Below are 17,811 nucleotides of genomic sequence, written 5' to 3' on the forward strand. Positions count from 1 at the left end.
GCATTTTCATGGGTCTACAGTGGGAAGAACAGTGTCTCCCAAATAAAAGCTGGTGCAGTTGCTAACTTCTTCTTTTCTGCCTGTAAATCTAATGACAGGTGGCTGAAAGACAACTAAAGACTGGACATCATGCTCCCTCTGCCTCTCTGCCACTAATGACACACACGACCGGAAGTCATCTTTCAGTCACAAACCTGCGTCTGAGAGAGACAGAACTTCTCTGTAAAAGTCATGTCATTTTGTAACCCACTTAATCCAGACCAGAGTTACGGTATGGGGGAGAGGAGCCTAACCCATCTAGCATAGGGCACAACGCAGAAACAAACCCTGGACATGGTGCCAGTCCATCTTAGGGTGAACACACACCAAACACACAGAGGTCAATTTAGTGTTGCCAGTTCACCTAATCTGCATGTCTTTGGACTATGGGAAGGAAACTGGAGCACCCAGAGAAAACCCGCACAGCCATGGAGAAAACACTATGCAGGTAGGACCCGGGATGTTAACCCTGGTCCCCTACTGTGAGGCAGCAGTGTCACCATTGCACCTCCGTGCCACCCTCCACTGCAAAAGTGACCTACTTCACGTTCACCTACTTTGATCTGGCATTCAGATTGTTTCATAGCGGAGGTACCCCAACACTTTATCTTGTATATTATTGATAATATGTACTTAAAATACTCAACAATTAAATTAAACTGAGAATTATAACAATTTATCACAAGTTAACTTTTATAAATTATACACTTTATTTCTAATAAACACAGTAGCCAGTCCTCATTTAACCAGGATGTGCTTAATAAAAGTTGTAGGTGTTATTTCTTCCCCAAGAGAAAATGCAAAAAAAAAATAAATAAACAATTCATATATGTTAATTTCATATCTGAAAAGTTTATTAAATGTGCACACATTGAATTTATCTATAACGCGTCACCAACTTGGATATCACAAGGTGGGCTTATGCATTTGATTCCTGGTGGGCTTCATTGTACCATCAGCTGTCCCCATCAAGAGGTGGCTCCGCTGGTTATTGAGACTAATAATGACTGTGACCTGCCATTTTACAGTGAAAAATCGAAATTATAAAAGTGGAATTAAAAATATGTTGTTTACAGTACAAAAAAAAATCATAAAAATGTAGAGTACAAAACTGAGCAAAATATTTCCATCAATCCATTACAAAATGGTGTAATGGGAATATTGTAATTTTTTCATATCTACATGTATGTAAACTACGCCGTTGGTCACTTATCTGAAAAGAACTGAGTTTTACATAATTCTTCTGCATTGTACAGTACAAATTGTGCCATTAGCATTTCAATTCAGTGCATTTTGCCAGTTTCCTTCTAGTTATTATGCAGAACACGTACAACCATGAACATGATAAATACATTATTAAGGAAAATAAAAAAGCTATCAAATTTTCTCGTTGTTTATTAGCAGCTCCATTCTCTTTAGTTTGCGTTTATTCCTTGGCATTGGCTTGTCATACAATCCAGCTTTCAGAAGGTGTTCCTTACTATGGTGGACCTGAGCGCCATGCTCAAGCTGGAAAGAACACAGAGCTCTAAGTGGCTTTAAAATTACCTGCAAATACAAGAAGAAAAAGAAATATGTTTTCAGTTTTCCAAATTTAAATAGCACTTAGAATCTACTGGGAAATGAAAGGTCACATTTTATTTCCTTATTGGTCTTTGATAATGAAAGCAAATTTCAAAGTAATTCAGTTACCGCTGCCTCCTGTCATGTTGCGTGATGTTCAAGTCTAAATGTAAAAGTGCAATTAAGGAGAAGCCGGCAAAGGAAGCGGAGCAAAATTAGCTCAGGCTGCAAATCCTTATGGGGCACTTTCATGAAACGGGCCCAATTCTAAGTTCATGAATGTGAAGTAACCTTCGACTGATTCTCAAATATCAAAGGGCATCTGTGGAAAAAAGGGGACTTGCACTTGAAAATTTAAAAAGAGTTTGCTTTTCAGAAGTTTTTCTACATTTTTTTGGTAGAAACAAATTTTGTTCTATTAGAGACTTTTTTCATTGGTATCGCTTTTATTATTCCCTGCACATATGACAATTAAAGATTATTTTACATGGCCAATAAAAACATATTGAAGTATTAATATTATTGGTACAATGTGCACAGATTAATGTGAAAACAAATTTATCTTCATTTCATTTAAAATTACTGCCAAAATAAAAACAGGGGTATGGAATATTATTTAATGAAACTCATACGAATAAATTATGCAAATTTACAGCATAAAATAATAACTCACCAAAATCGCTTAAGACTACATTCACATTATCAGGCTGAAGTGACTCAGATTCATTTTTTTCACACAATATGACACAAATCTGATGTTTTCAGGGCTACGTGGATGCAGAAATCCAGTCTTTTCAGACCTGAGTCACTTTCACATGTAGTCCTAGATCAGATACTTATCTGATTCGTGGCCATGTGACAGAGATGAGAACGGTCAAATCGGAATTCTTGTGCTTTTTTTTTTGCCCATATGCATTGGCTGAGCGTTGTCATCATCAGCCAGCTCCAGTAGTGCAGCAAAACAACAATGGAGGAGAACTAGAGCTGTGACAACCGTCGTGGTCCCAGCATCGCTGGTTCCTTTCTCGTACCCAAACATCTTTTGGTGCAGCAGTGCCAGCAATAGCTACAAAAACAGCAAAAACTAGACGTCCGTTTTTTTTGTCACCTTCTCGATTTAATCATGTACTGTACAGTTTGCCATCCTCCACTGCAAAATGCAATGCATACACTAATTACTAGCGCATCCATTATGTGGGTTTTAATGCAAAGGGTTGTTTTTTTGTTGTTAGTCACACAGCTGAATTGTGCTCAACCATGTCAATGTGCCCTGCGTGCCATTTTGGAAAACAAATGCGTTCACATTAGTGTTAGAGGAAGATCACTCGCACTTATGAATGTGAGCTCAAGAAAGGCAAATCCCATCTAGACAAAAAAACTGGATCTGAGTATTGAGAATTGTAATGTGAATGTAGCGTAAGACATCTTCATCAAAGCCATGTTTCAAATTACATAAGAAAATTCAAACTAAAGCAAAGGTGTGGCATTCAGGAGACTCTACAGTCATGTAACCTCATAGCTTGAGGCGAAGTACTGTTATGGGATGTGTTAGTCCAATTCTTGATAGATCTAAGCTGTTTACAATATAGAACGAGATGGAGAGTGACAAGTCAGATAAGATCCTTGAGTATTTAGTTTTAATCCAGAACCATAAAGAGGAGCTGACATCCTATAATTTTAAGAGTAGTGCCCAACACTCTCACAGGTCCTTGATCTACCAACAGTGGTAGAAAAGGTCAACATAGGCTTCTAATGCAATGGCCTGCACCACCCAGACTTTCTTTGTCTGCCGGTCATGAGCTTTGTTTAATATAACTGATGTGTTGACCTCCCATGCTACCATGCTGGAATCGGTGATGCTCAGAAGCTTGAACTTCTCCATCGCCTTAATAACTGGCTTTTGAAGCATGAGAGTTCTTTTGCCTTGCTTAAAGTCAAATATCGATTTCTGTACATCAACTTAGGGTTATTTAGGTTAAATCATTACCTGATTCACACAACTTGGGAGTCACTTTTGATCTTGCTGTATGCTGTCTAATTCTACTTTCTGAATATTTGTGTCTAGACACAAAAGCAGCCTTTGGGCATGTAAGGCTCACCTTGTACTGTATATCCAGGTTCCTGATACCTCATGATGGCGTGGTGGTCTATTTACCTATTAATCCTTAATTTTGAACCTTAGTCCATAATGCTGTGCTTAATATCCAGGAGAAATGTAAGTGCAGACCAGTTTTAAAATGCTTTCTCTTATTTTTTTAAAGCACACACCAGATACAGTAGGAAAGTGCTTGTTCGGCTGAGTTTACAGTAATTAAAGTGAGATTTTTATCTATCAAAGCAGCAAAACATTCCTCTAATGACACAATCAAACAAAAGCAAGAAAAGAATACGTCCCATAGTTTTATTGCTCTTACACTTGTCCTCTTTCTCAATCAATGTTCCCTAGCTAACATTTTATAGCGTACCTTTGGTCTTTTTTTTACATTTTTTAAATCGTTTTTTCACATTTACTCAAATCTGTGCTGAGAAATTTCCTTTTATTCTTTTGTGAGGAAAGTGCTTCTGTATTTTTAGTCAGATCATTTCATTTTATATAACCCTTAAGCAAACATATATTATTGATTAGCATTGCATTAAAATACATTGATACTGTTGATTACATTTCAATACTGATTAACGCTGTAGGTCGTGTATATTTTAATCAGCTTCTAATAATAAGGCACATAACACTCTTTTTCCTTTTTCCCATCATCTTCTTACATTTTCAAAACAGGCACAATAAAGTAAAAAAAATGGTTCATGTTCCTTAATTTGTAATGATTTGATTAGGTCTACTAACACTTGATATACATTCTGGTGTTATTTCCTCTCCCATGAGACATTATGCCAAGCAAGGTGGCCAACAAAGCTGACATGGGTTCCCTTCATGACAACAAATACTTATTTCCTATAAGACAGGAAATCCAATAGCCAATAATACAATGATTAGCTGGTATCCATTTTATCAATATTGTTACAGGGATAACACATTGTTACAGGGTGGCACCGGGAAATGGGAAATTTTGGAACTAGGTGTTGGCGACCCTGGGGCATTGGCAGTTGTTTTGGACCAATGCGACTTCGTTTAGAACCCCTTGCCATTAGTTATAATGGAGCAGAGGAGTTTTGCGCAAGGAGTGTTTGCTGTGAAAAGCCTTTTATAAAAATGGTGATAAGTGAGACTGCTGTGCAAAGGGAATTTCGGCATCACTACCAGTTATGACATCATGATTATGTCCCGTCTGCTCATGCGATTACAACATGGGTGCGTAATTTCGAAGAAACAGGTTCAGCCTTAAAAAAGAAGTTCCCATGTGGAGTAACTTCACATACTGCCCGATAATCGATGGCAGCTATTCAACAATTGTTTGGAAGGTGCGTCATTTCACGCAATGGTGACACTCCATGGCCTCTAAGATCCCCAGATCTCACTGTCTGTGATTTTTTTTTTCTGTGGGGACATCTTAAAAGCCAAGTGTACCACACATGTCCTGCAACCACAGCTGAACTAAAAAGGAGGATTAAAGAGGAAATCACTGGCATTCCACTTGACATGTTACTTCAAGCAATGCAGAATTTCCACAACAGGCTGTTAGAATGTGTACGGAGAAATGGACACCTTCACAATGTTTTCTTCAAAGCATAAAATGAATATCAAATGAATATTGATTACCATCATTATTTGCATATCCTGCTCAATACACTTCATCATTAAATGTATTTTGTAATGTGATTATTCATGCATTGAATGTCAATTGAAAATTTCCTATTTCCCTGTGCCACGTTGTATAATTTTGCTAAAAGAAGTGTTGTCTTAAAAAGCTATCTGGATGTTGGGGCTAGGTGATGCAAAATATATGTCATGAAGTCCAACGATCCTTCACCAATCTGCTCCATATTTGAACTGGCATGGATGCAAGTACACAATCCACAGGATGTTTACTTTGTGTCAGCTAAACACCTTCATGATAAGAGATGTGAGGGCAGCACATCTGCAGTCATTCACTCTGCCCACTGTAAACATCTTTGTAACAGGAATTGTACTACTCTGCCATATTCTTCAGTCTGCATGGAGAACTCACCTGTTGATATGTAGGCTCCATTAGGCCCAATGCAATGGTGTAACCGGCTGTTAATTAATAATATTAAAAGATTATATTCTTGACAGTCACCTACCTATGGGGTCGTCAAACCTGACATTTAATCATCTCATGAAAAGTCTTACTCTAAGTGTACAACAAGTGATTTACATGTGTAGAAACTCGCCTTTAGAATAACAGAGTCTAATAATGCTTCCTCACCCATGTCTAACTGAACTCTTTTTTGATTGCATCTCAAATGTTTTGAATGATTTCCAAACAAAATGTCATCAGAGTTTAAAGCCTGAAGCTGAAATCAACAATGGACGGGACACTCATCCATGGCCATGTTAGGATACAGGCTTGTCATGTGTATTTTATTCATTATGTTTTTAGTCCCGACAGAGTGATTAAGTGATGATGCAACTGAATGCTTAGGCACCTCAAAGAGACAAGTTTACACTAACAAGAAAATTGTTTCAGCTCTGAGACTTTAATACTGTGGTTTAATTTTTCATATAAGTAACAGCTTTAAAACTGAGAAGCAAGAGATAAATAGTAAGCCAGTGTTAGCAAAGTGAAAATGGCAGCCAGTAATAGTAGTAGTAGTAGTAGTAGCAGTAGTACAGTGAATTTCTTATTTAGCTTGTGCATTACTAACTATACTGGAGTTTTTCTCAGGGTTTTTTCCACAAGGGTTCAGGCAGGGAAACTGATTTGTGTTCCCAGTTCAATAAAATACAGTTGTATATTTGAGTAATTCTTGTTTGTATTTCTGAGGTGGCAATGATAGATTGGCAATCAAGCTCTATAAAGAGGACTACTTGTATTCTGTTTTATGTGTTATATTTACTTCATCTTTAAATACCCACTGCATGCCCAACCTACCTGGAAGTGGGTCTCCCTCTGAATCGCATTTCCCAAGATTTATTCCATTTTTTTTTTTTTGCCCTACAAGGTTATTTTTTTGTCTTCTTAGGGAGTCAAGGTTCGCTGTCAAAAAACAGGGCATGTTAAAGCTCATTGAGTCATTATTTGTGTGATTTTGGGTTATATCAGAAGTAAATTTTTGTTGCTGTTGATGTTTGTCATGGCTCCCGAGAATGGAAATATATATGGCTGAACATTTCAATACCATTTCTTATAATTAAAGGAAGGAGAGTATCCTGTAATTCAAAAGCTTGTAACAAATATCTAAAAACAATTAAAGCTGAGCTGGGTGAGACTGTGTTGTACATAAAAATGAGACACATGACCCTAATGTACGCACAGTACAAGTAGTGTTAAAGCATTTGTGTACCAATTACAAGTGCAAATGTTGCAGAGAAAATAAAATGATCTGTTCTTCCAAAAGAAAGAAAAGGACGATTCCCCAAAATAATAATTTTTTCCATTGCATACTGTATTCTCAATAAAATTCATCTTTTAAATAAGCTTACCTACCTCTACTATAGAACTATTTCTTTCCATAATTGAAAGGGCAATGGCTGCACACTCCAGTGTAGAAAGGCAGGTATTATTTGGCTGAGTTCGGATTACGTACTGACTTGAAAGGGCAGTTTTCAACTGAACCTGAAGAAAAAGAGAAAAAAAAAAACAATAAAAATAAAATAAAGAACCTTCAATACTGTCATTGAGAAATTGGAGTAATGTGCAGTCTGACTTTAATTTGCTTTTCTCCTCAACTTATTTCTTTACTTCTCAAACATAATTAGGAAAAAGCATTTAGAGTTTCATCTGTGCACAGTTTTCTGAATGGGTTAAACAAACTCACTTATGTTCTTATAGCTGTTTCTGTATTTACCATGGCCAGTTATGAAAAGACATATGAAAGAATAAAGAAATAAAATGGTCATATGAAAATTTACACTAAAATAAATGCGTTAAGCACGTGAACGGATTCAGGGTGAGTAATAAATCCGAAATACAGGGGGCAGTTGTTTTCATCCGTTCCACTTTCTGAATCCTCCTTTTATTTACAGAATTATGGGTAGCCAAAAGCTATTCGAACATCAGACGCAATGCAAGAACCAACTTTAAGCAGGACACCGGATCATCAGAAGACAGGCAATCCACACCCACAGACTGGTTTAGAGTCACAATTTAACCGAATCTGCATGTATTTTGGATGTGTGTACGCACACACACACACAGACACACAGACACACACTGAGGCATGACAAAATGTGCAAAATCCACCCAGCGACTTTAAATCCAGGACTAAGGATATGTGAGTCATCAGCAATATAACTGCATCATCACAACACCCTCAATGCCAGTTATTTACAATAGAAATACTAACAAGTTAATTACATAAGAACATAAGAAATTTGACAAACGAGAGGAGACCATTCAATTTGTCACGCCTGGTTTTTATTTGGCTATTGGTTAAGCTGTCCCAGTATCTCATCCAGATTCTTCTTAAAAGCTGTCAAAGTTTCTGCTTTAACTACACACCTTAGTAGTTTTTTAATTTTTCTCTTATGTATACTTTCTAATCAATGAGGAGAAGTTGTCCTTTCACAGCCATTTCTCAGGGTCAGCCATTGTATAGCACCCCTGGAGCAATTTTCAGGGGGTTGAGGGCATCACTCATGTGCCCAAAAGAGTAGGATCCCTTCTGGCAGTAATCTCTTTATGCTAGAACGCTTCTTTTATCAAGGAGCTCTATGTGTAATGAGCTCTAGTAGACACATATCAATATACGTAAATGATTTAGCCACTCTAAATCCTTCAATCCATTTTCACAGTCATATTATTTCATTGTAGGGGAACAAGGAGCTGAAGACTATTCCAGCAGCATCATCAGAAGTCAAAATAAAACCCCGGAAGGGACACAAACCCATGAACGTAATATGCATATGGGAGAAAAGAGAATTAACTATTACTTGAGAAGAATTTAATCTTTGCAGTTACACAAATCAGAACAATTTTGTTCTGAGCATACCTTGTCCATGCCTACTCACCAAATTTACAAAAAATATCAGTCAAGAATTGAAGGTCCCCAAAATAATGCTGTCTAACATACTGCTTGACGATGTATTCCATGTATTAACAGGCACTTTCCCAACATAGGAAATTTCTTTTCTGGAAGCAATGAGTTCCTGTACAATGATACAGTGGTGTGAAAAACTATTTGCCCCCTTCCTGATTTCTTATTCTTTTGCATGTTTGTCACACAAAATGTTTCTGATCATCAAACACATTTAACCATTAGTCAAATATAACACAAGTAAACACAAAATGCAGTTTTTAAATGATGGTTTTTATTATTTAGGGAGAAAAAAAAATCCAAACCTACATGGCCCCGTGTGAAAAAGTAATTGCCCCCTTGTTAAAAAATCACCTAACTGTGGTGTATCACACCTGAGTTCAATTTCCATAGCCACCCCCAGGCCTGATTACTGCCACACCTGTTTCAATCAAGAAATCACTTCAATAGGAGCTGCCTGACACAGAGAAGTAGACCAAAAGCACCTCAAAAGCTAGACATCATGCCAAGATCCAAAGAAATTCAGGAACAAATGAGAACAGAAGTAATTGAGATCTATCAGTCTGGTAAAGGTTATAAAGCCATTTCTAAAGCTTTGGGACTCCAGCGAACCACAGTGAGAGCCATTATCCACAACTGGCAAAACATGGAACAGTGGTGAACCTTCCCAGGAGTGGCCGGCCAACCAAAATTACCCCAAGAGCGCAGAGACGACTCATCCGAGAGGTCACCAAAGACCCCAGGACAACGTCTAAAGAACTGCACGCCTCACTTGCCTCAATTAAGGTCAGTGTTCACGACTCCACCATAAGAAAGAGACTGGGCAAAAACGACCTGCATGGCAGATTTCCAAGACGCAAACCACTGTTAAGCAAAAAGAACATTAGGGCTCATCTCAATTTTGCTAAGAAACATCTCAATGATTGCCAAGACTTTTGGAAAAATACCTTGTGGACTGATGAGTCAAAAGTTGAACTTTTTGGAAGGCAAATGTCCCGCTACATCTGGCGTAAAAGGAACACAGCATTTCAGAAAAAGAACATCATACCAACAGTAAAATATGGTGGTGGTAATGTGATGGTCTGGGGTTGTTTTGCTGCTTCAGGACCTGGAAGGCTTGCTGTGATAGATGGAACCATGCATTCTACTGTCTACCAAAAAATCCTGAAGGAGAATGTCCGGCCATCTGTTCGTCAACTCAAGCTGAAGCGATCTTGGGTGCTGCAACAGGACAATGACCCAAAACACACCAGCAAATCCACCTCTGAATGGCTGAAGAAAAACAAAATGAAGACTTTGGAGTGGCCTAGTCAAAGTCCTGACCTGAATCCAATTGAGATGCTATGGCATGACCTTAAAAAGGCGGTTCATGCTAGAAAACCCTCAAATAAAGCTGAATTACAACAATTCTGCAAAGATGAGTGGGCCAAAATTCCTCCAGAGCGCTGTAAAAAACTCATTGCAAGTTATCGCAAACACTTGATTGCAGTTATTGCTGCTAAGGGTGGCCCAACCAGTTATTAGGTTCAGGGGGCAATTACTTTTTCACACAGGGCCATGTAGGTTTGGATTTTTTTTCCCCCTAAATAATAAAAACCTTCATTTAAAAACTGCATTTTGTGTTTACTTGTGTTATATTTGACTAATGGTTAAATGTGTTTGATGATCAGAAACATTTTGTGTGACAAACATGCAAAAGAATAAGAAATCAGGAAGGGGGCAAATAGTTTTTCACACCACTGTAGATAGATAGATAGATAGATAGATAGATAGATGGATGGATGGATGGATGGATGGATGGATGGATGGATGGATAGATAGATAGATAGATAGATAGATAGATAGATAGATAGATAGATAGATAGATAGATAGATAGATAGATAGATAGATAGATAGATAGATAGGCAGGCAGGCTCTGGGCCACTTGTGGTCCCTGCCCACTTACACTTGTTGTGTTTCCATCACACAACAGCAACTATAACCTTCTTGCTAAATATGTGATGTGCAAAGAAGAGTGATGCCATTCAATTCACCACATTATTGCTTCAAATTGCTCATGACTGCATGGGGGAGAAAATTGCTTTGATGCACTCCATCTTCTCTAATAACTCCCCAAACTCCAAACTACTAACATATTTGTTTGCAATCAAACAATCAACATAATTCACTGCCCGACTCCCACTTGCAATAGTTCCTGGTTAAACAAAAAGTACATACCCTGGAGTAGGAGCTAAAAAGAAGTACTGGGAACTGCTTATCAGTAACTAAAATGGCCTGAGTTCCTGCAATGGGAATGCTGCAAAAAGTTGTGAGTTTCTAAAACGTCCCTGTTCCTGAAAAATATCCTGTGGTGCAAAATTGACTTATGGTTCTCTACGCTAAGAAAACATTTCTAATATGTTTGCGAAATTTCAAATGAGGACATTGGATCCATGAGGCAGCAACACTAGCCATTGCAGCACTGTGCTGCCCCTTTGTGACTCCTATGCATTTGTTTTATTTTAAATGTCAGTGCAAAAAGTAATTAAAATATCAATATAAAACAAAATCTAAAAATTATTCATAGTGGTATCGGAACTGTGCATTATATAAAGCTATCATTTATCCATTTCTGTCCTTTAATGATGCTCAAACTCTGGTTCATTGTTTCATAATATCTCATATTGATTACTGTAATTCCCTCTTCATCGGCCTCCCTGCAAAATCTATACAGAGGCTACAGTACATTCAGAACTCACCCACACAAAGCATTTTGCTCACATCTCCCCCGTTCTCTCCCAGCTTCACTGGTTACTGGTTCCATCAAGGATTAAATTCAAGGTTCTGCTTCTCACCTTCAAAGCCCTACATATCCTTTCCCCCCTGTACCTCACTCAGCTCCTAGCTCCTTACACTCCTTGTTGCTCTCTCAGGTCCTCGAGCAGTAATCTCCTTACTGTTCCACGCACCAGACTGTCCACCCTGGGAGACAGGTCCTTCAGTGCTATAGCCCCTCAACTCTGGAACTTTCTTCCTCAGTCTCTCTGAGATTGCTTCTCTTTCTGCAGTTTTAAATCTAAACTGAAAACTTTCCTCTTCTACAAACTTTTGTCATCTGTGTAATTTGTTTTTTTTTTTTTACTCTGTATATAAAGCAACCTTGGGTTTGTGAAAGGCGCTGAATAAATGTAACATTATTATTATTATTATTATTATTATTATTATTATTATTATTATCATCATGCAATTTAATCAAGCATTAAAATTATAAAGCTAAAAAATGTACAACTTTAATCTTTAAGATTTTTTAAACTTTACATACTGTATATCTTGTGTGACAGATAGGGGGCGATGTTGAACCCTCAGACCAGATACCAGAAACCAGATAAAAGTCCAAATAATGACTTTATTATAATAATTTGCACAAAGCACCTCCACCTCCACTATACTTAATAATAAACACAATAATCCACAATAATCTCAATCAATAATACAATCCTCCACACCTCCCAGCAGCTCAGTCACCCTTCCTACCAACTCGGCTCCCTGCTGGGATCTCCCACAGTCCTTTTATACTTCTTGATCCGGAAGTGCTTCTTTCCCTCAGTCCATGTGGTTTCCCAGCACTTCCAGGTCAGATGAAAATGAAGTATGTCATCTCTTCTGTCCCCGTGTCTGGGAAATACTTCCGGGCTATACGGATGATATAAATCTCTGAGCCTCCCTGCAGCATTCCCTAACAGCCCCCATGATATCCAGCAGGGTTGTACATTAAAACTCCAAGGTGCTGGAATTCGGGGCACCTCCATGTTGCAGGGAGGGCTCCATCTGGAGGCCTGGGGGTATTGGCCGGCCATATACCACACTTGCATAAAGCTACTTTAGGAAAAGAGTCTGTGGTTTTATGACATGTCTCACCGTTTATAAAGCTCATTCAGAGGGTGTACTTGTTGAAGAAATTCAGATATATTTTTGTGGAGGTCCGAGTGTAAAACAAGAAGTGTGTCTTGTTCATTTGCTTATTTTTGTAACCTAATAAAGCACCACTCTGTCTTTTAATCCCTGCTCCCAAGCAATAAGCACAATGGTATTTTACTGATAAATGCTTATTGAATCCATTGCTTCAACTGAAGCTTTCAATCCCCACAATTTCTTCTCTTGCCGTTACTCTACTCCCACATCCACCTAAAGTACGGAGTGAATCTGTTACTCAAGAGTTGACTTCTTTCTCAGTAGCTTACCTTTAGACTTTGACAGTAAGTCAATATGATGGATGTGGATAGAGGATCAGGAGAGACTCGAGTGTACAGCAGAGCATAAGATCAGAGAGGTACACACAATACTATTCTGATTTACAAAACACTTTTGATAAGGTCCCACATGACAAGCTTGTGAAGAAACTAAAAGAAGTGGAAGTTCAAAGTGCAGTGTGTAGATGGGTGTAAAAATGGCTAAAACACAGGAAGTCAAAGGGTTAGCATGCAAAGGACTTTTCTGAATTAACAGATGTTAAACGTGCTGTTAGGAATCAGTGCTGGAGCCACTGCCCTTTTAATACACATTAGTGATTTTGATAAAAGAGCTATAGAACTGAATCTTCTAGAACTTCATGATATATAGAAAACCCAGGTAGAGAATATTGTCAATTTGGCCTGAACATCCCTAGAGGTTTATTTTTTCCAGAACTCACACCTGTTGGAATTGTTTTCCACTCCTTCCTGGCCATCTGACCACAGAATACATTTGTGGAATTGGACGTGGAGTTTTTCCTTTATTACCAGCTCTGCCTAAATGAAGCTTTAATTTATTTTGCCCTCACTTGTACTAGGGATTTATCTATTTTTAATTTTTATTTACTTTTGTAATTGGATTTTTTCTCTTCATAAAACACTCTAAGCTACACACTTTGAAAATGTGTTAGAGAAATAACCTTTACTATTGACAAGAATATAAATAACAAGCTGGTTAAACATGCAAATGACACTAAACTAGATAATCTGGGTTTCGCTGAACCGAGGAACCTGAGCAGAATTCAGACTTAGGCAAATTTATGGCAAATGAAATGTAATTTAAGTACATGGAAAATATTACACAAAGCTAGATACAATATTACATCTGAATACAAAATGTTAAATTTGATACTTCAAACCAGGGTTTGCCAACTCCGGTCCTGGAGGGCACCAATGGCTGCAGGTTTTCATTCTAACCCTTTTCTTAATTTAGTGACCTGTTTTTGCTGCTAACTAACTTCTTTTGAATGAATTTTAATGAACTTGTTTTTTGAGATTTGTTCCTCTGAATTGCTTCACTGCTCTCCTTAAATGGCACTCAAACAGAAATGAAATGTGAAGTGAGTGAGCCAACAGAAGACCAACTAAGTCATGGTCACAAACTCCAACCAGTTTCACTTCAACCACTTGCTTAATTAGGCACAGATTCTTTTTGTTAATTAAACCCGTTCTTTAATTTCATGGCTTGTTGCTGCTCTCTTTGTACAACAGCATACTTTTCTGAAATTGCTGATTTTCTCTTTTCTAAGATCATTGTTAAAATGTTTTGGGGACCTGAGCAGATCAGCATTCCTTAGACCTTCATCTTTCTTTATTTTCAGATAATGCATGATGGACACAGTTTGCTGGTTTGGGCTCATTTTGTATCTCATTATTGTTTGGTGGCCAATTAAGTAAAAAAAAAAACAAAAAAAAACAAGGGGTCTGAGTCTTCAAGAGCAAGTCAATTAAAATTAATTCCAAATTAGTTAATTAGCAGCAACAACAGGTCACTAATTAAAAGAGTTAGAATGAAAACCTGCAGCCACTGCGACCCCCCAGGACTGGAGTTGGGGACCCCTGCTTTAAAGTATCTCTTATGAAAAGGACTTAGGAGTTTCAGTGGATTCTTCACTTTCAATGTACAGACAGTGTATAGAAGTGATTAAGAAGGCTAATAGGAGGTTAGGTTATAGTCTGACATGTGGAAAAGTTATATAATGCACTAGTGGGGTCACATCTGGAGTACAATGTGCAGTTTTGATCTCCATAGTACACAAAAGACATAGCAGCACAAGATAAGATTGACTAGGCTGTTTCTAGGACTGAGAGGTATGAGTTATGAGGAGAGAATAGAAGGTGTTGAACCATCTAATTTTAAGCAAATGGAGATTAAGAGGAGGCACGGTTGATGTTTTGTACATTGTGAAGAGAATTAGTACTGTGTGATATGGCGAATAGATTTTAAACAATTGCTTAGGGCATCTGCTCTCATATGGTGTATGCTTACAGTGATAAAAATGAATACTGGAAAATACCGTTAAGGTTCAAAGACCCTGCACTGTAATATTTTTGTTAATATATAATAAGAACTTGCTTGCTTGCTCTGTGTATCAGATAAACACGTCAGAACCAGTTAAAAAATGAACTTGTTGCCTTTAAACCAGACACATTAACTACAAGTGGGCTGCCTACGAAGATAACCGTGTTTTACACCAGCCCAGGGCACAGGTGCAACACTGATTGGAAGAAGGTAGGGCTGGGCAATATATCAAGTATTTGATTTGATTTAATATTTAATACAAATCTATATGCAAAGCCCAATATTGTGATGTTCAGCACTTTCATTTTCCACTACTTTTTCTGAACATTAAATAAAATTCACAAAATCTCCCGCAGTGTTGGTCATGGAAAAAACAGAGTGAGGTTCAGAAGAGGAAACGTTTACAACTGGTAGGATTAGTGCTGCTGTTTGCAAATTCCCAGGATGACCGTTCAAGCAGTGCAACATCCAAAGATAAAAAATGTTATTGCACATGAAAAGGCCATCCTGGCGCATGCAATGCCTGCAATAAGCTCTTCTGCCTCCCTGGCAAAATGGGTCCCTGCTAATGCATAACATATGAGCAGACAAGCGGGAGGGAATACCAGCTGTAGTGACTACCATATTCCAAAGCACAGTTTTGCCTACTTAACTGGTATCCAAAAAATACTTGTATTTTGTCAGTGTCAAATAATAACACTAGCTAGCAATTTCACAGTTATTCACATCACACCACAATTGAGATGTCCACGCAGTGTGTAAGCCCTCGTCCGTTCATTTCACATGCTCTCCTCTATTGAAACAGTACAAGCAAGAATAATAAAACCAGCAGTCTTTGTAGTTTTCTTTGTTCGATATTCGTGTATCAGTTATGGAGTAACCTGCATTAGTAGCCATTTTATTTTCATATTGATTTTGAATTTTTGTTTTGCAGGTAAATTACGCTTCCTAATGATTGTGAGAAAGTCTGTCCTAAATGATCAAGTTATGGTGTTTTGTTATCTTATTCCATTCAGTGTTTTGTTTTGACCTTGTGTACTTATCGTACTTTGTGTCTTGCCACTTTGCAATGTTTAACATACAATGTTAGGGTTAGGGTTAATTATGTGTGTCAATGATCAAACATAAGTATATATAAAGGTAAAAAACAACTGTTTGAAAAGATTAGCTAATATCTTTACAAAGTTTAACATGCTTGTATTTAGTTATATATTACCTTTCTAGCAAGTGTTCATTCACATCTTTAAATACCATATGTGGCAGAGTTTGGATGTTTCTTCAGATGACTTTGTAGATAAATGCAAATTACTTTACTACAGGCTCTGTTATTTGTTACAGTAGATTTGCTTTATAATTCTGTTTTAACCCCTTGTAGACGATTGTCGCGAATTCGCATCAAACCGCTTGCAGGCTGAATGCAGCCGAGGTGGCATGCGTATCCCGCTAATGCCGGTTGCTGCGTATTCGATACGTTCCAAGGATTGAATTGAAAGTGCTTCTGCTCCCATCTAGCGGTCTTAGTGGAAACTACAACCACCTGATTGAAGCGAGGCGTTGGCGTTTCCATGCACGCGGATTTTGGCTGCTTACTTCGCGAAATTCTCCATATCTGAGGTAAATTGCGCTAAGATAAAAATACATATAAGCTTATAGTTTTCTTCTATTGCTGATATTTCAGAATAGACTACATGTGACGAAAATTCGAAGTTAGACGCTTTGCTATGTCGCTTTTTCGCTACATTCGGCAATAATGGCTGCATATGAAAAATATTGTATTTAGATGCAATATCATAGAAATTGAATTCCTGTGCATAGATTTCAAATGCTTTGCATTTTTATCCTAGTTTATTTCTAGAATTAATGTAAAAATAGCATACTGAGATATAAATGTGATTTCTGCCGCTCATTTTGAGGCAGAACAAAATGAACACATCAACTTTCTATGGGAAGCGAGCTGGTGGACTTCAAATCAGGGTTCCACCAGTTGAAAGTGATGACAGCTCTCTCAGTGACAATGAGGAGAGCGATGAAGTCTACATACCTACACCATTATCACAAGGTGATGTTTCTGAAAATGAAAGCAGCAGTAATGAGAGTACTGACAAAGAAAGCAACAGTAATGAAGACTCTGACAGCAATCATGAAGCACCTACTAGCACCAGTGCTAATAGTGCAAGAAGGCGACCAGCTGCTACTGCAAGGAGAACACAGCAAAAGGTAGTGTGGAAGACGGTGCAACAACAGAATTCTGCAAAAGACATTTCAATTTGGCAAGCTGCTCTTCCAGATGCTGATGAAATCAGACTGCCAATTCAGTACTCCTGAGACTTTTTTGATGCTGATCTTTTGGATAGTATTGCACAACAAAGTTATCTGTATTGCACACAAAAATCCAAATAGTGCCCTCAAATTGGATCAAAATGAATTGGAGCAGTTTACTGTAGTGTACATGAGTGTTGTACATTTACCAAAGTCAAGAATGTACTGGTCCAGTGAATGTCAAGTAGCACAGGTGGCTGATGTGATATCCAGAGACAGATGGGAACAAATTAAAAAATTCATTCATTTCAATGACAACAGCAACATGCCAGGCAACAATGATGGAAATTACGATAAGCTTTTCAAAATCAGGCCAATTATTGATTCACTTCTCCCAAAATTTCAGGTTCTCCCACAAGATCAAATGTTGTCTATTGATGAGCAAATGGTGCCATTCAAAGGTAGAGCTAGTCTAAAGCAATATATCCCCAAGAAGTCAAACAAATGGGGATACAAAATCTTTGTGCTTTGTGACACAAAAGGACTGG

At 37.9% G+C, this 17,811-nt stretch overlaps 1 protein-coding gene across 1 annotated transcript in view; it reads right to left on the minus strand.

The window, feature by feature from the left end:
- Positions 1 to 820: 820 nt before the first annotated feature.
- Positions 821 to 17,811, minus strand: part of dtwd2 (DTW domain containing 2) — a 338,706-nt gene continuing 321,715 nt past the window's right edge. The window contains exons 5-6 of the mRNA XM_039758970.1: positions 7,164 to 7,292; positions 821 to 1,587 (exon numbers count right to left, since the gene is read on the minus strand). Coding sequence (XP_039614904.1) covers positions 1,417 to 1,587; positions 7,164 to 7,292 — 300 coding nt within the window. The 3' untranslated portion in view covers positions 821 to 1,416. The remainder of the gene's footprint in view (positions 1,588 to 7,163; positions 7,293 to 17,811) is intronic.

Source organism: Polypterus senegalus, chromosome 7, assembly GCF_016835505.1.
Source record: "Polypterus senegalus isolate Bchr_013 chromosome 7, ASM1683550v1, whole genome shotgun sequence".
Lineage (NCBI taxonomy): Eukaryota > Metazoa > Chordata > Cladistia > Polypteriformes > Polypteridae > Polypterus > Polypterus senegalus.